The sequence below is a fragment of the Sander lucioperca genome, chromosome 6 (genome assembly GCF_008315115.2).
Source record: "Sander lucioperca isolate FBNREF2018 chromosome 6, SLUC_FBN_1.2, whole genome shotgun sequence".
Classification (NCBI taxonomy): Eukaryota; Metazoa; Chordata; class Actinopteri; order Perciformes; family Percidae; genus Sander; species Sander lucioperca.
In genome coordinates this window covers 42,890,382-42,915,295 of record NC_050178.1, presented here as the reverse complement: position 1 = coordinate 42,915,295, position 24,914 = coordinate 42,890,382, and the positions used below count along the sequence as shown (strand labels likewise).

The 24,914-nt window shown below is 42.2% G+C and overlaps 6 protein-coding genes across 7 annotated transcripts in view; 4 read left to right on the top strand and 2 right to left on the bottom strand.

The window, feature by feature from the left end:
- LOC116036694 (dihydropyridine-sensitive L-type skeletal muscle calcium channel subunit alpha-1-like) overlaps window positions 1-2,368 on the top strand; it is a 31,259-nt gene extending 28,891 nt beyond the window's left edge. The window contains exons 41-42 of the mRNA XM_031280271.2: window positions 726-871; window positions 2,030-2,368. Of these exons, the coding sequence (XP_031136131.2) occupies window positions 726-871; window positions 2,030-2,042 (159 nt within the window). The 3' untranslated portion in view covers window positions 2,043-2,368. The remainder of the gene's footprint in view (window positions 1-725; window positions 872-2,029) is intronic.
- A 2,567-nt stretch (window positions 2,369-4,935) lies between these two features.
- optc (opticin) lies at window positions 4,936-14,510 on the top strand. Of its 2 annotated transcripts, none has more exons than XM_031280914.2 (7): window positions 4,936-5,149; window positions 7,243-7,473; window positions 8,951-9,107; window positions 9,243-9,401; window positions 9,492-9,694; window positions 11,525-11,620; window positions 14,117-14,510. In XM_031280914.2, the coding sequence occupies exons 2-7, from the start codon at window positions 7,270-7,272 to the stop codon at window positions 14,282-14,284; spliced, it is 987 nt and encodes a 328-aa protein (XP_031136774.1). In that variant the 5' UTR covers window positions 4,936-5,149; window positions 7,243-7,269; the 3' UTR covers window positions 14,285-14,510. The 2 variants fall into 2 exon arrangements, with proteins under 2 accessions (XP_031136774.1, XP_031136784.1); XM_031280924.2 differs by having other exon boundaries at window positions 4,943-5,149; window positions 7,246-7,473.
- Window positions 14,511-16,469: 1,959 nt separating this feature from the next.
- On the bottom strand, window positions 16,470-22,460 carry LOC116037190 (histone H1). The gene is made up of 2 exons (XM_031280974.2): window positions 21,535-22,460; window positions 16,470-16,481 (listed from the first exon to the last, which is right to left on the bottom strand). Exon 1 carries the CDS (start codon window positions 22,145-22,147, stop codon window positions 21,545-21,547), a length of 603 nt encoding a protein of 200 aa, XP_031136834.1. The 5' UTR covers window positions 22,148-22,460; the 3' UTR covers window positions 16,470-16,481; window positions 21,535-21,544.
- On the bottom strand, window positions 17,825-18,448 carry LOC118495273 (histone H3). The gene has a single exon (XM_036002248.1). It carries the CDS (start codon window positions 18,301-18,303, stop codon window positions 17,893-17,895), a length of 411 nt encoding a protein of 136 aa, XP_035858141.1. The 5' UTR covers window positions 18,304-18,448; the 3' UTR covers window positions 17,825-17,892.
- Window positions 18,579-19,209, top strand: LOC116037248 (histone H2A-like). The gene has a single exon (XM_036002249.1). The coding sequence runs from the start codon at window positions 18,683-18,685 to the stop codon at window positions 19,064-19,066; it is 384 nt and encodes a 127-aa protein (XP_035858142.1). The 5' UTR covers window positions 18,579-18,682; the 3' UTR covers window positions 19,067-19,209.
- On the top strand, window positions 20,200-20,716 carry LOC116037282 (histone H2B-like). Its single transcript, XM_031281118.2, has one exon. The coding sequence runs from the start codon at window positions 20,274-20,276 to the stop codon at window positions 20,646-20,648; it is 375 nt and encodes a 124-aa protein (XP_031136978.1). The 5' UTR covers window positions 20,200-20,273; the 3' UTR covers window positions 20,649-20,716.
- Window positions 22,461-24,914: the final 2,454 nt, after the last annotated feature.

Below are 24,914 nucleotides of genomic sequence, written 5' to 3'. Positions count from 1 at the left end.
CAAACAAGTGTTTTTAGCTCCAGTAGAAGAACAAATATTTGTTCAAACTACAACTATCAACATTCTGGTATACTGGGCATGCACGTGCCAGAGTAAACACGAGGCTGCACGTATACTCCACCCATTGCTGGTAGTTGCCATGGCAACGTTAGTAGCTTAGTCTCAGAAGACCCAATCAGGCGGCAAAACATTGGCTTAAGTGTCGGTGTTGCCAAAGGTCTCCGTTTGCGGTCGTTGAGGCTGCAACACAACCTCGCAGATTCCAAACCAAAACAGGGTCAGAAGTGTTTTCAAATTTCTCAGGTTTAGGGCTCTGAAAAGCCACAGCAGTGTGAATGTGAGGTGTAAACGTAGCAAAAGATATTCGTTTTTAGACCAAAACGTAGCAATTTATATGTAGTCTGAGTTGGCAGGGGTCACGTGATCAAACGTGGCTGTATATGTAACATGTTTTTAAGCGGAAAGTACATGAACACACACAGCGGGGAATGTTTTAACAGAATTAATTAAAATGTAATTAATTAAAAACCGAAACAACCGACATGGGAAAATTACGTAGGTTAAAGGTTCTAAACGTTGGTTTCAATTCGGTTTTCGATTGATCGTCCAGCCCTATGTGATGCAAATTTATTTATCACTGACAGTCCCAATACTGATGTGTAATGTTTTTGACATATTTGATGTACATTTAGACCCCAATAGCTGTGCTTTCTTCTCTTAAACAGAGACAAGGTAGTCTTTTTGGAAACCACTCGGACCCTTTTTCTGTGGAGAGTGAGATAGCCGATGGTACCCAGGCCGCTAGCCAGCGCCCACTGCAGATGGCAGAAGGAGTCAACAACAATATCACCAACAGCCACGCCAGTCACAGGTCTGTGTGCTCATGCTTATGTTTGGCTACGCCCAGTTCAGACCAAAGATTTGCGACGAGGCGAAACCAAACTATAGACAAAAAATCATCCATAATCCATTTTATTTCCATGTTACAAACTGTCAACTGGTTGAAATGGCAAAGTTTTGGGCTCCACAAGCACGGTGTGTGGTCAAGCGAGCTAGAGAGTGACTGAAGAGCGGGAGAGGCATTCGAACAAAGCAGCGAACTTTTTAATCGTTTCATCACTTCTAGAAATGCATCTGTAGCAAGCATCTCATTCTCACTATTCTCGTTCATATTTAAAGATGCTAGAAATGATATCCAGCTACAAAAAAAGCATGAAAAGTCTGACGTTAGAACGGAAGTACAGAGAGTCATTGCTACGGAGATGACCGTCTCGTCGCATTTTGTGAACTGGCAGGTTTCTGAACGTTGCAGTCCGGAGCGTTACAAGTAGCTGCAAATTTCAACTCGTCACGAATCATTGGTCTGAAATGGGCTTTACACTTTAAGTTTCTTACTACTTTTACTTTATCTGCATGCCAAATTAATCAGAGCACACAAGGCCACATTGCCTCCTAAATTACCATATGACCGGTTGCTGACTAGTATTTAGAAGGCTATTTTTCAAACGGAGTCTGACAGTCACTCCACATTAAACTGTGTTGCTTTGCTAGCGTCTTTGATAAACCAAATCTAGCGTTACGAACAGCAACATCTCACTGCTGGTCGGAATGACTGCTGGTTTGGTGTCTTTTTCTTTAGTCTGTGGCCCAACAGGTAAATTAGCTCTCTAAGCTAACGTTAGTGAAAAGTGACATATGAAAGTGTCAAACATGCATTTTAGATGAAGGAGATGAGAGTGTATCCAGTTGTTTTTGGCCCCTGTTTGCTCAGCGCCGTTAAATTGTATGTATGGGGGACGCAGGACTTTCCTACCCGGAAGTTATTGTAAACAAACATTGTGATTGGGTCTGTAGAACACGGACATTGCAGCTATGTGATTGTAGTTAACCACTCAGCCACCAGGACGTCACATGAAGCCAACACTGTTCGTTATTGTAATGGTGATTTACTCAAATTTTCTGGTCTGCATGTTTTTACTGAAACTGAGATTTCATGACTGTTTCATTCTTCTGCCTTTTGTTTTCTCAGCCTTTATCAATAACAGTAGTTTTGGAAGAATCGGCCTGTGACCGTTGACGTCCGTCAGAATTCTTCAGAGCCATGACCTTTGGCAAAATGGAGATGGCAGGAGCTTCTCAACAGATCCAAAGAAGAGACGGTGATGAAAGGGGTTGCCAAGGCTGCCAACCCTGCCAAAACACCATTTGCAACCAGTGTAGAGCATTAAAAATACTGCCTGTTCTGGATGGACTGAGATTAACACGGACTCTATAAGGACTTTATCTGTTCTGTGCTGTCCTGCTGGGACTTACTCTGTTGGTCTCTTTCCTCTTTTGGGAATAATGTAAAAGTAACCCGTAACAAGTTATTTAAAGCTACATTGTGTAAGAATTTCTCCCATCTAGTGGTGAAATTGTATATGACAATCAACTGAATATTTTCTAGCCCTTCCTCCTACGGTGGCTGAACCCGAAATGATCTTAGTATCTCCATCGTTTACACGCAGCTGTTCTAGCCACTCCAATATTAACTTTGGTCTTGTTGCTTTGCCTGTCGCGTTGTCATTTTAAGTCTCTTTTTCGCTTCCCTGGCGCGTAATCTCCCCCTTGCATTCGTCACGGTGCTAATAGGTGTAAGAGGGCGAAATGCAGAGGTATGTCCCTCTTTGGCTAATGTATTTTAAAGATGGAGGTATGTCCCTCTTTGGCTAATGTATTTTAAAGATGGAGGTATGTCCCTCTTTGGCTAATGTATTTTAAAGATGGAGGCGCTACATGGCTGCCATCATTCGAGCGAGTCGCTCCAATGTATTCTGAATGATTCTGAATGTCAGATTCTACGCGTACAAGAATACTTTAATTAGTTGGAAGTAATTACACATGAATGAGCACATATTTGTGAAAGAACAAAGGGGTTTTTCCTAAGAATCAACTCAAATAATTACACAATGTAGGTTTAACTATCGATATTGACTTGTTTTTTCTTCTTTGTACTTTATTACATCAGTGGTAAACTTAAAAATAAAGTATAAAAGAAAACACTGCCTGTCACAGAAAGACTTACCTTTACTTTTTTGTCCTTTGTTTTTCTTACCCTTATTTTGTCACGTCTATAAAAACAGGAGAGTTAATTGAAAGGTATTTATTTTAAACGAAATATCCGAATAATTGAAGAATGGAAATCTTACTTTATACTTTTAAAGTAAATTCTGTTGTCGCTGGTGTTTGATCCGTTGAACGAAAGCTGCATTGAATTAAAAATCTTTTTTTTACAAATATAATCACATGCAAAAAATCCAAAGCAACATTAGCATTAACATTCATTTGGAGCTGTGTTTCTGCCCAAGATTTACTCTTCTTTAGCTCTTCGATTACCACCAACTCCTGCAGAAAATATGTGGTTCTTAAGATGCTAATAGTAGCAATTTTCTTTTTAAATATTTCATGTAGAAACATTATATTCAAGTATGTGTGTGCATAATAGCAATAAATATCAAACAATACATAACTTGAATTGTTTCACTGTCTGTTCTTCAGTGTTCATTGTGGTGTGCTCTACCTGTGCTTAAAAAAACTCAAATACATAATTCTGAACTACACTCTCATAGAGCTCAACAGTGAGCGCCCACTTCTTGAACGGCTCTGGTTCTGGAAGTGATTTTCTCCGTTTAATATCTCCATTGGCGTTTCAGGAACCAAGCCAATCAGCTACAAGATGAATCATGACCATAAAACATTTGATTCGGCGCAAAATAACATTTTGAAAACGGCAAAAAGGCAAAGGTACAAGACTGTCATTCAGTACTGCACTTCAAAGACGGATAACGTTCTTTAAAGGTCCTATGACATGCTGCTTTTTAGATGCTTTTATATAGGCCTTAGTGGTCCCCTAATACTGTATCTGGGGGGGGGGGGGGCCTTGACCAACTGCCACTTTGTTTGTTTTCAAGCCATGATGTCTCTCTCTCTCTCATGGGTGGGCCAAATTCTCTGGGCGGGCAAAGCAGAGAAAGGGGAGGTAACCTTGCTCCTTATGACATCATAAAGGGAAGATTCCAGATCGGCCCATCTGAGCTTTCATTTTCTCAAAGGCAGAGCAGGATACCCAGGGCTCTGTTTACACCTATCACCATTTCTAGCCACTGGGGGACCATAACTCATATTAATGTTAAAAAACCTAATAAAGTGAAATGTTCATTCCATGGGACCTTTAAAGATAATAATGTAAACTTTACAGTTTGGCTTTTTTCCTGAATTTGTTTGAATTACCCAGAAAAAAAACAACTTTATATTTTTGTATACTATACTATACTATATTTATCTCTTTTATTCTGTTTGCCTTGAGTTTTTCTTCTTTGTTACAGTAATTATTATAAAACGAGAAAAAAGAATTGGAGCAACACAGGTAAAAGAAAAAAGACGGAAACAGTGAATGCAAACAGATCACGGACTGTTTTATTTTACAAACAAACTATAACTTTACACCTTTTAAAACCTTGATTAGTAAGATGTGAAGATGCTGCTGGACAGTTACGTGTGTGTGTGTGTGTGTGTGTGTGTGTGTGTGTGTGTGTGTGTGTGTGTGGGCTTGTTTAACTATATTTGTGGGGTCCAAAAACCGGGAGTCCAGTATACTTGTGGGGTACCGACAGCTTTGTGGGGCCAAAATGCTGGACCCCACAACTTTAAAGGTCTGTTTGAGGGTTAAGACTTGGTTTTAGGATTAGGGTTAGAATTAGGTTATGGTTAGGGTGAGGGTAAGGGTTAAGGTTAGGCATTTAGTTGTGATGGTTAAGGTTAGGGTAAGGGGCTAGGGAATGCATTATGTCAATGAGGGGTCCCAACAAAGATAGTGCCACAAACCTGTGTGTGTGTGTCTTGAAGGGGGCACTGGTGACAGCTGAGTACACGTTGACTGAAATGACCTGCAACCCCCCCCCCGTTTTTCTGCCACATCATCCCCCCTTCTCTCCCCGTATAATGACGCATTGTCCACAGGCTGCTCTGAAACCGAGTGAACAACAGGGGCCCGCCGGGACTCTGGGACCAGTCTGAGAGCACCCAGGGGATGAAGCAGCAAATAATAGCAACAGGATTAGAAGAACTGAAGGTTGTGGAGTCTGCAGGAGCGTACAGCGGAAACTAAGCAGTAAGTTATCTGCAATTATTGCATGTTAATGTGTTTCTCGGTGTTATTCAGGTGGGTCAAGATCATGTTTTATGTTTAGAAGTTCTGAGTTACTTCAGACACAATGACAGTGATGATCATTTGCTGCGATTGTTAATACGTGGTTCCTGTATGAAAACGATTAATCCTGCTTCATTTCCGATCTTTGTCTCACTTGCAGTAGCTGATATAATCCCTGCTGGAATTCTTAATTCTTTCTGTGTGCAGAGAGCTTAGAGTACAGTGTGAGGTTAAGAACTGCTCTATTTTCACAGGTTTTAATACACATTATACTTAAATGACAGAACTGTGTATTGCATGCTCTAGTTCACTCATGTAACTTATATTTGTATATACAATATGGAACATTTTAAGTACTTTATGTGCTGTTCTAGTCTGTAGGGTGAGTGTCAGTGGTCCTAATGACTACAATTCATATATAAATACATAGCAGTTATGGACCTGTGTGCTCTAATCTGTAGCATGAGAATAACTGGCGTGTAATCATTCAAGATGTTATTCTGTTTCCTGCCCAAGGACTATAGATGTAAATGACTTTTTAGCTAACTCTGGTACAGCTAAGAAGCTGTGCACTGTCCCGCTTAAACAAACAAATACATAAGGATATAAGTAAAAGCTGTCTTTTCAAACCCAGCACTAACGTCTGTAGGAGTGTCCCAGCAGGCCAACATTAACACAGTCCTGTCAGCTTTCAAAGCAAACATTCCTTTGGCATTCTGACCAAACAGCCAACAATGCTTCTTTGGCTCACTAATCAGGGAAAGGACCCGGGCAGGACTGCTATTCAAACTCTTAAACAATCTTGTGTCGGGCCACACTAAAATATTTTTCAAATCTTAACAGATGACCCCAGACATGACAATGATATATTTAACATTTTTGTTCCTATAGATAAGATAAAAAGAAGAAGTGAGGGAGAGAACATTTTTTAATAATGTTTGTTCATCTGGAAACGTAGTGTATAGTGTGTGGAGAGCAATGATTTGGCCAGAACAGCACACCACACACTAACAGACTACATTAACAACCAGAGTCCCGAATCTCAAAACAGGAAATCTTGCACGACGTGACTTTGGAGTACACAAACATGGCGATGATGGAAGACCGTGCTGCCCGGGCTGCGGAAGATCGGTGCTAATATGGAGGTTAGCAGCTATGAGTTGCTAAGGGCCATATATCAGGAATGCAAGCACATACTCCACTTTCACCTCACACACACACTACTTTTTTCTCGCAAAATGTGTGTATGTGAGCTAAAAAGTAGTGTGTCCCAGCTAAAAAAGTTGTCTGTGTGAGTTAAAAGTAGTGTGTGAGCTGCTCCACCTAACTTTATACCTTGCCTCGTGATCATCAAATTCAGACCATTTTCTTCAGTAACAAAAAAAAGAAATGTTTTCATTTAGTAAATCTTCTGAAACTTTTGACGATATCACATGATCTTGATCTGTATATACATGTCCCTGAACATCTACAATTCCATGCAGCGCATTCTCATGAATGGGTTTGTATGATATCGTACCAAAACTTATGCACAATAATTCGTATGATATCCTACGAAATTGTGTGAGCCAGGGAAAGAGCACTGTGAGGTTACAGCCATTTCAACGGCCATTGCAATTTAGTTTAGCCGACAAAAGGTTACTGTGAGTCAGGTACAGAGCATCTTGAGGTCACATTCTGCGTGGTTCAACAGCCTGTTACATATAAATACGTATTTTTTCTGCGAAATAAGCACATGACCTCAAAGAATGGGAATTGAGATTCAATAAGATACGTTTTGATAAGCAGAATCGGAATCGATCAAATTGAGACGATACCCAAGTCATGAGTCCCCCAAACAAAAAAAACCCTCTCAGCAAATTCTGACCGGACACCAAAATGAAAGACACTCAGAATTTTTCTATTTCATTTTTTATACAACGATTTATTTATTTTGCTGGCCTAGATATACTAAAAATGCCATGAACATATCCTCAGTCTTCTCTATATTAGCTACGGCCCTGTTTGAGACACAGTAACTGAACATATGATTCATTATCCTCTTTTGATGTTAGCAGGCTGTCCCCGTGTTTGAGTTGAGGATGTCTTTGCAGTCTCTGATGATGGCCTTTGCCATGGTCCTGGTCTTCCTGGGCCCCCACCCTAGCATGGCAGCCCCTCCAGGTGAGCCAGATGATGAGGCTTTTGACCTCGAAAACTACGACCTGACCAGTGAAATGGACTGGGAGAACCTGGATGCCAACATTTATGGAGACAGTTATGATTATGACGACTTGGACCAAGAGGTGAGGAGGAGGGAAGGGATAAAACACTATTATCGTATCAACCCGAATATAAGATGACCCTGATTTTAAGAGGACCCCTTGTTTTTCAAGACTCAATTTTGGAAAAATACTTTTTGAAGACCAAATCTTGTGTATGTAGGTGTATGCGTCCCGAAGCAGGTCTTTCCATATATTTGAATGGGGGTACTGCGTTTAAGCAACTGTGGGGTTTGCCGTAGGGGGTAGAAGAGAAAAAACGCAGCGGCCTGTGGCCTAAAGTTGAGACAGAGTCAACTTTTGGAGAAACACAACCGCAATGTACGGTGGCCAATCATGTAACCCGCGATCAGACTTGTCAGTCCGATTTGAGGCAGCAGGAGAATCCTGTACGGTAAACAGGAAACATCACTGCCTTTATCACTGTCACAAGAAAGGTTTTAAAACACAAAACCCAAGCACTGAACTGCCCAGGAGTTTGTGTAACAGCTGACTGTTCCCTCTCAATCAACTCAATCCCTCCGTCTCTATTCTTTCTCTCTTTCTCCGTGAAATGAAGCTGCCTTCAAGTGTGGTTGGTAAATGTCTAGGTCTATAAACGATCTGACGGATAACAGTCATTGTGAAATATAAAGTCCACTTGTGCTACATTGGGGGGGTTAAAGAACACAACAGGACGTCACACAAATGGGCCTTTTCAGTGACACTCCCACCGCCGCACAACCCTGTGGAAAATCGCCGGATTGCTTTTTTTGGTCTGAACGCAAGGTCACACAAACTCCTTACTCATTTACATTAACTGCTTTGACCTCGGGTCTGGTTTGGACATGAAAACAGAATGCCTGTCGTGTTCTGGTCAGGCTTGGCTTCTACTCTCTAGTTCAGACAGAAATATGCGACTCCATCTGCTGTTGTGAATGTATATTGACATTTGAAAGTCTAGATCCCGTATTTCAGACGTCTTATATTCGGGCCAATACATTATATATTTTATATTACGAGTAGTAAGGAATGCAGGTTCTTTCAGTTTAATTTCTTACCAAGGCTTAAAGACGGGAGTTCACATCCTCAGATCTTGAACTTTGACAGACGAGCGATGTGTGGTCATATCAGGTTATATATTTGAAGGTTATCATTCCTCATATAAGTCCAGAAATTGTGTGCAAGGTTGAAATTGCAGGCTAGTAAATGCTTTTTTTGGTTCAGATCCTATATTTGGGTCAGATCACATTCTTACCTGAAGTGAAACGAACTCTAGAGCACTTGGAAGCGAACAGAGACCCCCGTTTTCAAGCGTACCAGATTTCAGTTGTTTGGTCCGAACTAGAGTTCGAAGGAGCTTTTACACCGCCCCAAACAAACAGGACTATCCGACGAAACGCTCCAGGGTTCAGTTATAACGGACCAAACGGCTCAGGTGTAAAAGCAACATTATTTATATCTACACAGTAATAAAACTATTTGAACGGTCTCTCTCTTCCTGGCTGCCCTGGGAGGACAGATTGAGGTGGGCACCGTGGCACCAGAAACCCCTCCACCAGCCAACCAGCCCACAGCTGAACACTACGAGGAGGAGTTGACCCTGCCCACCCTGCCTCCAGCTCCCGTCACCCTGGACTTCAAGGGACCAGGTCTTTTTGGCCCTGAGACCGGCCTGGGTAGGTCAAAGCATCAACTGGGTCTATATTTATTGTCACAAAAGTTGAAAAATCAGAAGTATTTATATAAATTTGTGTGTCTAATTGTGTGCCTGTTCTGCATACGTATTAAAACTCCGCCCTCTCTGTGTGCAGGTATGCCTACCTGCCTACTGTGTGTGTGTATTCGTGGGAGTGTGTACTGTGATGACATGGGCCTGGATCAGATCCCACCCCTGCCCAAAGATACCACGCATTTGTATGGCCGCTTTAACAAGATCCGACATGTCAAGAACACAGACTTTATCAACCTCAGTGAGGATTCCCTTTGGACACAGCTATTATAAACTCTGAGATAAATGACATGTAAAAGACAATAGGATGTCCTGTTGTTGTTTGTTACAGATAAACTCCAGTCCATTGATCTAACAGGGAACCAGATCTCAGGGATGGATGAGGATGTGTTTCGCTCTCTGCCGCAGCTCAAGGAGTTACTGTTGGCTGACAACAACCTGCAGGTCATGCCCGAGCTGCCAGTCACCATGAAACACATTGATCTACGTAACAACAGGTTGATCAGTCGTGGGGTACATTCTGAGGGATTCAAGGTAAATATCCTGCATATATGCTTAAAATACAAACTTGTTTTACACATCAAGATTGGTTTATTCGTACTATGTCACTCAGCCCTTGAAAACGGTTCAGTTCATGATTTGTGGTCCTGGAGGAGCTTTGTCAGGTTTGAGAAAATAACTAATGATTTGACAAAAACTTCTTAGAACAAGGTCAACTTATACTATTGTTCACCAACATGTGTATGCATATGTGTAGTATATGTATATGCATTTAAAAGCAATAATATGTAGTGAGTATCCCCTAAGTTCAAAGTTGGCCCCTCCTCCAACGGCCAGAGAGAGAGAGAGAGAGAGAGAGAGAGAGAGAGAGAGAGAGAGAGAGAGAGCAGCAGTGGCTGAGCCAGCTAGTCAATGAATAAAAAGAGGGAGCGCTGAAAAAGCAGTGAGTCAGAGGAATAAAACGTTATTTTATGATTTTTTTTTTTACAATGTTTATGTTCTAAAGCACAAATAAACACACTCACACCTCTACGGGAAGTGACACAATATTGGATTATGAGTGAATGCAGAGCTTCAGCCTGTCTGTGTCTGCGTGTCTGTGTCAGTTACACTTGTGTGTCGGTATGAAACGCTGAGGGGCAAAGTGGCGGTCGGGATTGAGAACGCTGTTGTTGGCTGGGAGTAGTCTCGCGTTGCCAGACCTATGTCCACAGCGCTGCGGAGGAAGGTCTGGCTAGTCCACACAACATTTCGAGTTAGGAGCAAAACGTGCTCTGGTTTATTGGCATTTCTTTAAACCAATCACAGTTGTCTTGGGATGCGCTAAGCGCTGGACACAGCAACGGTGCCGCTGCAAAATAGCCTCTGGAAGGAACTTGTTTTGGTGAAACATGTACGTTCAAGAGTTGTTTTAGTCGTGCACCAGAAAACTCAGATTGGACAGATAGTCTAGCTAGCTGTCTGGATTTACCCTGCAGAGATCCGAGGAGCAGTTAACCATAGTCCTCAGAAATCCACCAGAGTTTAGAACGCCAACACAAAGAGAGCAGAAAGTAATGGACATCCGGCCAAAAATGAGGGACATCCGGCGGAACCTCCAGCGGCACTGGAACAATCCAGTAAATGAAACGTCGTCGAAATATAGGTGGGGCCCAAAGGCTCTTTGTTACCACCCATAAACGTCCTGACTGACCAAGAGAAAACACAGGCAGAGGGCAGGGTCTCTGCACATCATAGACCGTAAAAACAGTGGACGTAGCAGCTTCCCATTGGTTTGTGGACTACTGTTTTGAAGCCTTGAGTTTGACAATTTGGCTGTCAACATCTTGTTTTTTTCTTTTTACAACCAGTGGAGTCACTTCCTGCTTCAGATAAACACTACCACACACTTGTAATGGGTCATAAAGGATGATTAAGAGGTATTACTTATGTATTTGCCTAACAATATCTTTGGGAAAATCCGTTACATATTATACTTTTATGGCAAGGTTTACAAAGTCCAATAACAGCAGTTTCTACACCTATACAGCTGCAGGCAATAATTTGTAATCCTGCGCTATCAAACAGCATAATACATCTTAGTATCTGTGGATAGTTAGAACGTAAAATACATTTTAGACCGTGGATGGATGTTCCAGTAGTTTTCCAGCAACCCCCTGGTGAATTATGGTGGGATCCAACTGCTTTCTCTGACCCCCCTTTTAAAAAACAATGAAAAACATGAAAAATGTATTAAATCTTACTCAGTAAATTTAATAGGTTGTTCGGTCTAGATAGTTCATATTCAGTGGGTGTGGGGCTCCCTCTTGTGGATAGTTTCATGTATTTCTGTGTTATGGGAGTGTTTCTTTTCTCCCCATGCAGGATATGAGCCAGCTGGAATTCCTCTATATGTCCAACAATAACCTGGATTACATTCCTACACCACTACCACTGGGCTTGAGAGTGTTACACCTGCAGGTAGAAGCACATTCATGTCATTCCTCTTCTTTATCAGGCCTCCAAAGGGTAGTTTGCAGCCAGGTCACATCAATTAAGAACAGTATTAACAGCAACAGCTACTGCAACACTGTAAAACATAGTCACAGACATAGAAATATATAGAAAAGAAATCCCCCAGCCCAGCCTACCCAGACCTAGCCTGGCTACAGAATCAAAGGACGATTTAAACGTGTTTCATCCTATTTGTTTTCGGTTCGCTCAGGGCGGTGTGGATGGCACACATGATCGCCACAAACCGTCCTCTCGTTCATACTGAAGTGGTCGGAGCGGCTCCAAGAATGAACTTCTTCTCTTCTGTAGCCAATCATTGCTTTGTGGTGTCTGCGTGGTTACATGCACAGCGAGACAGAGATACATCAGAGGAGTGGCTACACTATGATGTGTTTCCTAATTTGTTTTATTCAGGAATGTGTTGATAAGAAAGACATAGAGAAGAAAAGGAGTGTTTTCTCCCTTTTTCTTCCTGTGGATGGTGTGCAGGGTCAGTCGGTCAAAGCGTGGTAAAAGGGCTCCTTTGATTGCATGCCTGGCCGCATGTCGCACCAGGCTGCAGTTTCGTTAAATCGTCGTCAACACCGCCGCGAAAGCAAGAAGCATGAAACACGTTTTGTCATCTAACAACCTTGAACCCTGAAGTGACAACCACGTGGCAGTAACTCAATTCAGTTCAATTCAATTTTATTTACAGTATCGAATCATAACAAGAGTTATCTCAAGACACTTTACAGATAGAGTAGGTCTAGACCACACTCTATAATTTACAAAGACACAACAATTCCAATAATTCACCTAAGATCAAGCATTAAGTGCGACAGTGGCGAGGATAAACTTCCTTTTAGGCAGAAACCTCGGACAGACCCAGGCTTGGTGGGCGGTTGTCTGATGGTGCCGGTTGGGGGTTTGATGAACAGTGGCAATTATAGTCACAATAAAGAAAATGGAACTATGACTAGAAACAGTAGTTGTTGTAGTTCATGGCATAGCAGGGCACTGCAGGGCGTTACAGGGTGTAGCAGGGCATAGCAGGGCGCCAAGCAGGACCACAGCGGCAGCTGCAATCATGATTTGGGTGCCACACTAATCCAAGGAAAACTGTGAGGCGAGAAAACAAAATATAAGGACTCCGGGGAATAAACTCCCCAGAGCTAAGTTAGTAACAAGCATGTCTGGGGCATGAGTGCACACAGATGGAAAGAGAGAGAAGAAGGGAGCTCATTGTGTCAAAGGAAGTTACCCAGCAGTGTAAAACTATAACAGCTTAACTAAGAGCTGGTCCAAGGCCAACCTGAGTCAGCTCAAACTCTCATATCAAATCAAGTGAGAAGCAGGTTCATTTTCTCATAGACTTCTATAGAAACGGACTTCTTTTAGCAACCAATGGAGTCGCCCCCTGCTGGAAATGAGTTAGAATGCATGTCTATGGCACTTGCGCATTAGCTTCACTTCACTTCCTTCAGACCGGGAAGTATTTGTCCGCTTGTAAGTTTTTTGTTTTTTTTTTATTAAAAGAATGAACTAGTAACATAAACACAATCCATGGAACTGATATAGTAAATCGCCACATAAAGACTACAGTGTATAAGGACAAAATGGTAAATAAATGTCCATTCTTTGCTTTAGCATCTAGTTTTGGGGAATTACCGTTCGAGAGCTTTGCATCCTTGCTAGTGTAATATAAAATTCAAGAATACATTAACAAAGCCTCTTTGATTGAGTTACTAGTAAATGACAAATGTATTCTGTTGCATATACATGACTACGTATCTTCATTTTATAAGCCATGCCAAAATGATTGCAGATTTCAAACGAGGCAAAAATAGTAGAACAATTAGACAGGATACCAAATAATTCCCTGATTCTGCCTTTGGTCGAGGTGGCAGTAGGCCTGTCACGATAACACATTTTGCTGGACAATAAATTGTCCCAGAAATGATTGCGATAAACATTCTGAGACCATTTTCATCTAATATAATGATAATGACATAATAATGCAGGTACACCTTTTCAAAGATCAATAAACTTTTATTTCTAAAGAATATTTAACACTGGAACTGGAAGACATTTTAAATATCCACAAGAAATGAACAAAACAACCAAAAACAATAAATAAAATGGATTCTCAGTCTCTGTTAACAAAAAATGCACTTGAATAAAAACCAAACACAACCAAAAACAATAAATAAAATGGCCATTTTTCCGGCCGCGATAATTTCCATTTAAAAATGATCGAGCTCATTTTTATTTATCATGCGATTAATTGATTTATTGCATATTTTGACAGCCCTAGGTGGCAGTCATCCCATTATCCTCTAATCCTGTGCACTTAAACTGTAATTTTGTATTTTTAATTAGGGCATGCTATGTAAAGTGTTTAGTTTTAGTGTAATGTTTAATGCACTTTAATACACTTTCCTTGTGAAAACTTCAACAGAAATGTCCTTGTTCCCCAATCAGAATAACAACATTCAGTCTCTGCATGAGGACACCTTTTGTAACAGTCATGATCGCAACTTCATCCGCCGTAACCTGGAGGATATCCGTCTGGATGGCAACCCGCTGAACATCAACCTGTTTGCCCAGGCCTACGTCTGCCTGCCACGCCTGCCTGTAGGGAGTCACTGACTGCTGCAAAATTAGAAAAAAAACAAATCAATGCATCTACATTAACACAAGTTAAATGGTGTTGTGTGTTATGACAACCCATTCTCACTCCCAACTCGTAAAATACGGACACTTGGGCAGCGCCTCTCAGCGTCAGATACAACGCAAAAAGCCCCCTTCAGCGCGTGTATGGAGCGCACCGTGCAGCGCAGCAGCTGCACTTTAAGATGACGTAGTATTAAGAGCGACAACGGTAGCGAGTAGTATGCAAGCCCCCAGGAAGAGCGGCGAGTCTAAAAGCCACCATGGGCTTAGCGGATATCGGTGGTACTGCACCCCATGGCCCAGAAACACTTTTCACATAGACTTTGCATGGCGAAAGAAACGTCTATATTTCAGCGGATAATTTGTTTCTGGGTATATCAACTTACCAGCCCGAACACTGAAAGGGTCCATGTTTAAAACGTTACGTTTTTAACATTTTTAACATTCACTAGTAGCGAATTCAGAATTATTAAATTTGGCATGATGAATGCGCATAGTGGACGCGAGCAGAGCCGCGGGACTGCGCCCGCCCGCTCACATGACTGTTCTCCCGAGCTCATGTAGCTAGCTGTAAAAATGGATATAGCTAATGGTTGTAATTCACCATGTGTTCTATGAATACGTCCATGGTATTATCTTATGAAGTCATGATACATCCCAGGGATGTATGTAGCTGCTGTAAAGCCTGTTAGCTATGTGGATGTAACGTCATTAGCGTTTCCCAAACTGGCGGGCTATCGGCTAGCTAGCTAGTTGCTAACATCAGGGGTAGCTAGCATGGCTGTATTAAGACCTGTACATAGCTAGCTATATGCCTACATAACGTTACTACAGACATAGTGATTACATCGCCTTGGTTCTCTCTTATGATACATCCGAGGGCTGTATGCTGTAAAGCTTGTAACGTGGATGAGAGCTGAAGCCATGGATGAGCTTTGTTCACGAAACTGCAGGCTAACAGCTAGCTAGCACTAGTTAGTAGGTAGCTAGCTAGTAGCACTAGCTAGCGCTAGTTAGTAGGTAGCTAGCTAGTAGCACAACATAATTATTAATCTCCTTGGTTGTCTAGCTAAATACATCTATCTATATCTATATTTAGCTAAGCATGTAAACGATAGGGAACAACGAAAACAGTGTTTAACGTTAGTGAATATTTTAGACAATGAAAACGGCAAGTTCATGAGTTCGCCACTTGTAAGAGACACGACAGAGAAGCTCATGAACGCGCATGTTGCTACCGGTTGCTACGACAACGCAAACAAATTGTTGCTAGTGCGCATGCCCATCGTGAGCCAACCAGCGTTATGGGCCAACAATACGGAAGAGCCGAGCTCCATGTTTGCTCTATGCGCTTTTGAGCACTCTCATTGGAACGTACGGGGCTTCCTGCCGAACACTGTATCCAGTTCTCTTAATACATCCATGGTAGTATGATAGACCGAAATTCCGCGTAGGGAAGTTGGTTGGGGGGGTGGATGGGTCAAACTACACAGGACTTTCACCCAGGAGAACGGGATTCATGTCCCGCGTGTCACGGAAACGTACCTGTTATAAGACCACCCACGATCTTTTCCTAAACCTAGCTGCCTGTTCTTGTGCCGCATGTCAGTTAAACGTACATCCTGACCCAGAGCGTCAAAAGTGATGCCAATAGTCCCGACCAAGCACGTTTAGATAAAGCGCGTTTAGATATGATGCTAAGGGAGACTTTTAGCGTTGATAACCTGACCAGGTGTCCGTATTTTACGCAACTGGAGTGAGAATGTGTTGGTTTTGAGGAGAGGAAATTGCAGCGGGACTGTTTTGCTGATGAAAGTGTTCAACTGAACATTATGCTTACTAAAATGTATTTTGCATCCTAATCCATACATAAATACACATTCCAAATAATCTGTGTAACTTTGATTTGAATGATAAGAAAACACCACTATTGTTTTGCATTACATCACAATAAAACACACTGGTTTACTGTATAACTTTCTAATGTTGATGTTTTATTATCTATATATAATCTGTACATATTTTGAACTCATCATTGTTCTGGTCTGAATTTCTCTCCTTCTTCCTATCTTAACATATTATTATTATTATTATTATTATTGGTATTAGTGATATTATGTACTTAACTCTTTAACAGAGATAACAAATTAGTAGTACAGCTAGCTTTAGTTCACTTTACTACCTTGTGGTGATTGTTGGAACAGTGGAAAGACGAACCAAGACGGCTTTTGATAGTTGTAGTTTGTTTCTGTCGACTTTGACTGAAGTGTGTTTTACGATGATACAATTACTGTTTATTTAAATGGAGTCTGGTGGGTTTGGCGATAGCAATTTAGGGGATGTTTTTCTGTTTAAAAAAAGGATTTTACTCTTTAACAAAAAGGTCGATCTCTGTAGGGATCCTTTCCATAATGTTGTCAGACACTTGGAACAACAATCTGAGCATGTCAGTGGTAAAAACATAAATTGAAGGTGTACAAATGTACAAATGTAGGTTGTTTCGCTGCTGCCAACTGCAGCGATGTTCCTTAATGCTCAGAGATTGTTGTTCTCATCAGTCACTTACACACACAAACCCACAAATTACCCTTTAATGACGGATTTAACTTCAAATGACATTTTTCTCTTCTGAGGAGAGCTTTTCAGTCCCCTTCTCACAGAGTTGATCTGAGTGTTTCTTTGTCTTCGTGTTGGAGGTTTTGTCTGATACTGTCTCACCAAAAGTTACAGGTATATAATTATACTATACAGGTGTATTTATGCTCCAATCAGCCTTCACTAACCACTGCGGTTTCTAATTGTGGTTGTAATGACACATCTGCGCCTGTAGATGGAGCTCTGCATTTACATTCACAGCTGCTGCAGCAAACACTTCCTTCAGAGGTGAAGCTGAAAGGCCTATGTTGTTTAGCAGTTATTAAAAGGTAATGTTATGTAGCGTGCATGATCAAGAAAGTACAATTTATCTTTCCCAATGACAAAATGTTCTTTTTTTTTCCTTTTCTTTTAACAGACAAAAGCGAATGCCACTTTGATCCATAACGTCTATTTTCACAACAGCATGGTTGTCACAGTCGCCTCTTTATCTTCAATCATTTCACAGAACTAACACACTAGTTGATATCATAAAAAATAAATAAAATAATTGACCTTATGTTCGACTTTTTAAACCCTATTTCGACCTTTTATTAAACCATGAACTGATATCAAAACTAATAAAATGATACAATTGTTTCCGTGATCTTTCCATCGTGTTATGTGCTTGTTAGGAAACATTTAGACTATTAAATAAGCTATAACATGTTTGGAGATAAAAGCCTACATATTATTTGGACTGTAGAAGAGAACAGCGTTTTCCTTTAAAATATTGATTGATAAAAGTGAAACAAGACCCCTTGAGTTTGCAGTTAAATAGCTTTGGGGTTTTCTATTTTCTTTGACTTCAGCTTACATGTGTCAATATTTCATAGTACACGATTGTGCGTTTCGTCTTTACAACAGAAACAGAACAAAAAAGAAATGCTCTTTTAGGATGATTTGGTGGCTCTTAAAAGAGCCGTTGTGGTGTGTAGAGCAGCAGCAGTTTAAGCCCTCTCCCCGCGGATGCGACGGGCCAGCTGGATGTCTTTGGGCATGATGGTGACCCTCTTGGCGTGGATGGCGCACAGATTGGTGTCCTCGAACAGACCGACCAGGTAAGCCTCGCTGGCCTCCTGCAGAGCCATGACGGCGGAGCTCTGGAAGCGCAGGTCGGTCTTGAAGTCCTGAGCGATTTCTCTGACCAGGCGCTGGAAGGGCAGCTTGCGGATCAGCAGCTCTGTGGATTTCTGGTAACGACGGATCTCTCTCAGAGCCACGGTACCAGGCCTGTAACGGTGAGGCTTCTTCACGCCGCCGGTGGCCGGGGCGCTCTTACGGGCAGCCTTGGTGGCCAGCTGCTTCCTGGGCGCTTTGCCTCCAGTAGATTTACGAGCGGTCTGCTTGGTTCTTGCCATGGCTTTTCCTTTCTGCGATCAGGAGAAATATGAAGTCGAACGCAGAAGCACGCGGCTCTTAAACTGTGGGACCGGATGTGAGCTATGAGAGACCGCTTCAGACCTCCGGCTCCTGATTGGTGAGGGGCTCCTCTGGAGCTCAGCACCGCCTCAAGGAGCGACCCACCGCCCGAATCTCCGCTGCTCATTGGCGAACAATGTTTTGATAAAGTCCGCCAAAAATGTCAGAGCGGGCCGCCCTCTGCTGCTCTGCTGGAAGCCTCTTTTCTGGTTGGTCTGGCTGGAACTGGTCGGCTCCCGCGCTCCGCGGACATAAAAGGAGGGTTTCAGCCGTTGTGAAAACATTTCTCTGAGTCGAGACTTACGAGAGCATCTGAAAATGAGTGGTCGAGGAAAAACCGGAGGAAAAGCCAGAGCTAAGGCAAAGACCCGCTCCTCCCGTGCCGGGCTTCAGTTCCCAGTCGGCCGTGTTCACAGGCTGCTCCGCAAAGGGAACTACGCTCAGCGTGTGGGTGCCGGCGCCCCCGTCTACCTGGCGGCTGTACTAGAGTACCTGACCGCTGAGATCCTGGAACTGGCTGGAAACGCTGCCCGTGACAACAAGAAGACCCGTATCATCCCCCGTCACCTGCAGCTGGCTGTCCGCAACGACGAGGAGCTCAACAAGCTGCTGGGCGGAGTGACCATCGCTCAGGGCGGCGTGCTGCCCAACATCCAGGCCGTCCTGCTGCCCAAGAAGACCGAGAAGCCCGCCAAGAAGTAAAACTGGAGACTCGCTGACTGCTGGAACCCAGACACAAAAAGGCTCTTTTAAGAGCCACACACTCTCCTGATAAAGAGATGTTTCTCATGTGTCGCTGAAAGAAAAATATGTGCTATTGTTTTAAAACCATACAGAGGAGAAACTCATTAAGCCTAGGCTACTTAAGAAACATCACCATAACCAAACGAGTACAATATATCTAAAAATCCTACAGGCCTGTTGCCATTTAGAAAGACAAGCCTACTATTTTAAATTAACTGAATAAAGATTTCTACTCCACTTCATCTTAGGCAAATATTGTTCATTTTACTGTTTGTTTAGGCTTTTGTTAAACTTTAGTTTCTGTTCCGATTTAGCCTTCTCGAAATATAATCCACATTGACCATAGAGCAAGAAAACTTCCTGTTCTTGTTGGTTAATGAATCACTTTTTTTTTTTAATATGAGGTTGTTTTATTGAAGTATTTGATAACTGTCATAAAATAATGACTTGGGGGGCCAATTGTCATCACTGTTCATTGCAACAATAGCCAAACAAAGTCTAAATTAGTTCATAATATCCCTCAAAACCAGATCTCAATAAACACAGTTAGCTGCTTGATGCCTTCAGGAGTGTCCACTGGACTTCAGAGTTTACTGAGCAGCACCTGCATTTAGTTCCCATTTGATTTCAAAATCAATACAAATATTGATATAAATTACTGATTCATCTGGACAGGCTTTTTTATTTAGCCTATCCAAGTCATGGCATCACTTTTCATCATTTAGCATAACCGTCCATAAAAGAGGTTATAATACAATTATGTTGAACAGGTTTTTAAACAAAGTAACTCATCACTAATAGCCTATTTTTTATTAAATGTATTAACAGTAGTCAAGTGCTTTTTAGAAAATGATCTATATGTATAGTTCACAACCGTGTTAATGGTGTAGCAAAGCGAGACTAATGCTGTAGTGATATTTCTTATGAACACACACGAGCACATTCTCTTAATGCATCAATCACCAAACACATTACTTCTCTTAAATATGTAAATACATCTGCTCACAGGAACGGCTTCTTGTTCAGCGCATGCTCAGTCCCGTACTCAGGAGACAACCAATCCTGTGCGAGCAACAGCACAGTCACATTTGCATCGAGTGGATACAAATTGAACGTTCTGCGCTGCGTCGCTATATTCGACTTAGAAAATCTATCAAAACTAATCATGCCTGAACCCTCCGTCAAAGCGCCCAAGAAGGGCTCCAAGAAAGCCGTCTCTAAGGCTGTCAGCAAGACCGGCAAGAAGAAGAGAAAGACCAGGAAGGAGAGCTACGCCATCTACGTGTACAAGGTGCTGAAGCAGGTCCACCCCGACACCGGCATCTCCTCCAAGGCTATGGGCATCATGAACTCGTTTGTGAGCGACATCTTTGAGCGAATCGCCGGTGAGTCCTCCCGTCTGGCTCACTATAACAAGCGCTCCACCATCACTTCCAGGGAGATCCAGACCGCCGTGAGGCTGCTGCTGCCCGGGGAGCTGGCCAAGCACGCCGTGTCTGAGGGCACCAAGGCCGTCACCAAGTACACCAGCTCCAAGTAAACATCCCGCTGCTGTAATTCTCTAAACCAACGGCTCTTTTAAGAGCCACCCACTTTATCTAAAAGGGTCTTCCTATTATCACCCATACACCAACGTTTAACATTAAATAAAGTAATTTGAAGGATGTTCAGGGTATCTATAATAGGATGAACTGAAATAAATGCAATCAGCATGAGGTCATATACAGTACATGAGATTTAAATAAGAGTCATATACTGTAATATATACACTTTATGAAAAGAGCTCTATCCATAATGTAAAAGGGGGGAAAAATGTAAATTAGGTTGTTTTTTTTACCCTGTTAAAGTACTACTCTTAAAATATGAAGAAGTTAGTGTATAAATGAGTATGGAGACATGAATTGAATTATCCAAAAGACAATCCTGTATCAGTTTTTAATAAAATTGATTTTAAATTTGTAGCAATATGTGTGTTCTTTACTGGATTATCAAAATTGTGCAAATACACTGGATAGAAGTAAATATTAGTTGTTTTGGTTTAAAATTAAGTTTAAACTGAATTTTTGATTGACTAAAGATTTGTTTTCCTTACTGGTTTACCAGAACTTTCAATAAAACGATAATTTTTTACAGTCATGTGTGAAACCAGTTTAACTTTTAGATTTGATTGCACTTCCACAGTTGATGCTCACTTTCTCTGGGATTTTGAAACAAGTGATATTTATATTTAATAATATATTTATATTTGGGTTTTAAAGGGTAAAGAACTTTCTCGTTTAAGTAGGCCAGGTTTGATAATTTCAATAAATTATAACCATTGTGTTTACTCCTGATCTAATAAAGCGTGCTGTTAATGACGATTAAAAAGGAAAATGCTCTCTGAGGATGATGTGGTGGCTCTTAAAAGAGCCGTTTGTTGATGAGACGGACTACAGCTCACTTCTTCTTGGGTGCTGCCTTCTTCACTTTGGGCTTGGCAGCCTTCTTCGCGGGGGCTTTCTTGGCTGCAGGGGCCTTTTTGACCACTTTCTTGGGGCTCTTGGTCGCCTTTTTGGGGCTCTTTGTGGCCTTCTTGGGGCTCTTGGCTGCTTTCTTGACCGCTGCGGGTTTCTTGGCCTTCTTCGGGGACTTCTTGGCGGCTGCGGGCTTCTTAGCTGCCGCTGCTTTGGGCTTCTTGGCCGCTGCGGGCTTCTTGGCTTTAGGAGCGGCTTTCTTGACCGGCTTCTTAGCCTTGGTGTCAACAGCCTTCTTGTTCATCTTGAAGGATCCGGAGGCCCCGGTCCCCTTGGTCTGGACCAGAGTCCCCTTCGCCACCAGGCTCTTGATGGCGGTCTTGACGCGGGCCTTGTTCTTGTCCACATCGCAGCCTCCGGCGGCCAGAGCCTTCTTGAGGGCGGCCGCAGACACGCCGCTCCGCTCCTTGGAAGCGGCCACAGTTTGAACGATGAGCTCGCTGACGCTGGGGCCGACCTTCTTCGGTTTGGAAACCTTCTTCTTGGCTACTTTGGCCGGCGAGGCGGCTGGAGCTACTTCTGCCATTTTCTACTCAAGCTTCTGTTCCTACTCACTTTAACACAGAGTCTTACTGGACTGATGAAAAGTACAGAGCAGGACGGTGCACTTAAACACACCATGAGAACCGTGGAGACTCAGTCCATCCCAGTCGGTGGCTCCTCTGTGCAGTCTGGATGCCACTTTGTGTTTTCTCTTCGCTGATAAAAGCCTCCAAACTAAATGTGGGAGACGTGCTGCAGTGTGACAGTGTCGGGGCCGATACCGGACTCGTGTCTCTTCATGTTGAAGTCCCGCAGAGCTCTGGTGCTCTCTGCATTTAGTCTGTGGAGCCTCCAAACCTCACCTCCTCACCGCCGTGAACAGAACTGCTCAGCGGCTTTTCCCACTCATTTCTCCTCTAAAATGATTTAAATCGCATCACAGTTTAATTTAAAGCCGTTTTCCAGCTGGCCCACATGTTTGTTCAGGGACTCGACGTTAAAACAACCATCTGCTGTCGATGAGTTTGTAATAAACTGGAGTTTTTCTGGTGGCAGCAAACACACTGAAGATGGCCGAGTTTAGCCAGACTTCCTATCAGAGCTGCTCGCTGTGAACAGCTCCTCTGCTGAGGAATACGTTAAATATAGTTATAGGGAGTAGTTCTTCTGATCACACGGACAAAAATGGAGTATATCCACATCTTTTTTTTTTGTCAATTTACAGTATAATCACCATCAGACCTATACCCATTCAAATAAAGGAGGATTTCTCCTTAGTTATATACTAGGCTACTGCTACTCACTTCTCCAGGGAGACTACACCACTGGTTACAGTTACACTCTTTTAATGATACCATTCCTGAAAAGTGGAAAACTACATTAAGTTATTCTTTGTAGGCTATGCTGCTGAGGTTGAAAGTAAAGACTGACTGAAATTTAGATTTGGACTTCCTTTAAAACCTCAGATCAATACAGCAGCTCAGATTCTACAGAGCTAAAATGAACTAAGGCATTTCTCCTTACAGCTCAATATGACCCAATAATTTTGGCAGTTCTTTCATAATTTATGTTATTTTCCCTTTTAGTCTAGGTCCTGGGAAAGATTTGTATGCTGTTATAGACTAATATGACCCCATTGAACAACGTGGGATGTGTGCCAAAGTCTCTACCCACAAAAATGACCACAACAGGTGACACTAATCACACTACAGGTGAATGGGACTTTTTTCCCTTTATAGATATCCTCATACATTTCTACCAGTTTAGTCTTCATATTAAGAGAAATACTTTTTGTATTACACTTTGTCTTAAAAATTAAATAGAATATGCAAAGTAGGCAATATCTCATTAAATATGCGTACATATAAACTCTTGAAGCTACAGATTTTCTGAGGTGATCACAATGTTTAGAATGACCATGTAGTGTAGGCTAAGTGTAAGAATTCTGGTTTGATATTTATAATTGTGTTTCTGTAGATCCAGTGTGTGTGTGTGTGTGTGTGTGTGTGGGGGGGGGGGGGGGGGCCTGTTTTGTGCTGTATTGAATGGAAAAATTATAAATACAATTGTATACAAACAAGGGACTTTTTTAAAAGAAAGAAAACAAGCATTTGATTAATATACAGACATTTTATATCCAACCTTGCTATCATTGGAATGTTAACTTAAAGTGAAAAATACAAAACAGCAGGTTTATTCCCTGTGTTGCAAGGTAAAACTTGCAACACAGAGTCCAGGTATGGGGATGATGATGATGAGAGCTCATTCAGTGATAGGATTTTTACAACTATTGCCTCCCTTGCATTTGCAGTACTTGCAACAACGAATACCAGCTACCTGACAGGAACACCCATTCTTGTGTGCACACTTGCCACACGAGCAGGGATCTGGCAAACCTTCAGGTTTTGAGATTACAATCTCAGGGACTAATAAACTGCCCTTTCTTACAAAACCATAAGCATCTGCATTTAAGATCGAGGTGGCGTCTGTAAATGGTGCTTGGACCCAAAGCTGCTGTTGATAATAGGCTCTTTGTATATGTTTTCTTGCATTAGTTGAGGTGCAAGCGGTCCTTTCAAAGTCCATCTTAAGGGCATTACTATCGAACGCAGCAATGCGCAGGTCGTCAAATATCACCATGTCCGCTGATGGTTTGAGACATTTGACCAAGAATGTTTCCGCCATTTGTATTGCACTCTCTGTTAGCTGTGGACAGTTGAAACTGAGAATCAGAGAAGAGTTGTCTGGTTTGCGGACAGTGTTCAGAGCTGCAAGTTTGGTTGATATTTTGCTGGTTGTATCGCACCCAGTCAGCGCATGTATGCTGGAAGACACTGTGTGAGCTCGTCTCCCAGCGCTATGCAGACATGAAGTAGTAATACTGATCTTTTCACTGCTGCGTTTCGGATGAGCCAGAGCTCTTGGAGGCCAAGATTTCTCCAATTGACTGTTATGTGGAATAATAGGCACACAAAGTAGTAGAGTAGAAGTGCTTCGCCTTTCTGAGAATATAGTTCCCAGTTTATATACGGTTAGAAGATGGATGTGTCTCATGTGACCTTGTTATTTGTGCACGCTGTGACTATACAAATCACAACATGTAAATAGGAACATGTTGGTGTTATTTTGTCACTTATTCGGAGCAGTAGGCTAGTTGGAACCGATTACCTTCAGGATCCGTGCTAGGCTAAGCTACCAGTGGAGCCGTCAGAAAGAGTTAGAACACGCACAGAGATGAGAAGGGTATGTATGGACTTATCTAACTCTGGGGGATACGGGGAATAAGCTAAAGTCCCAATAAGTCGGCGTGT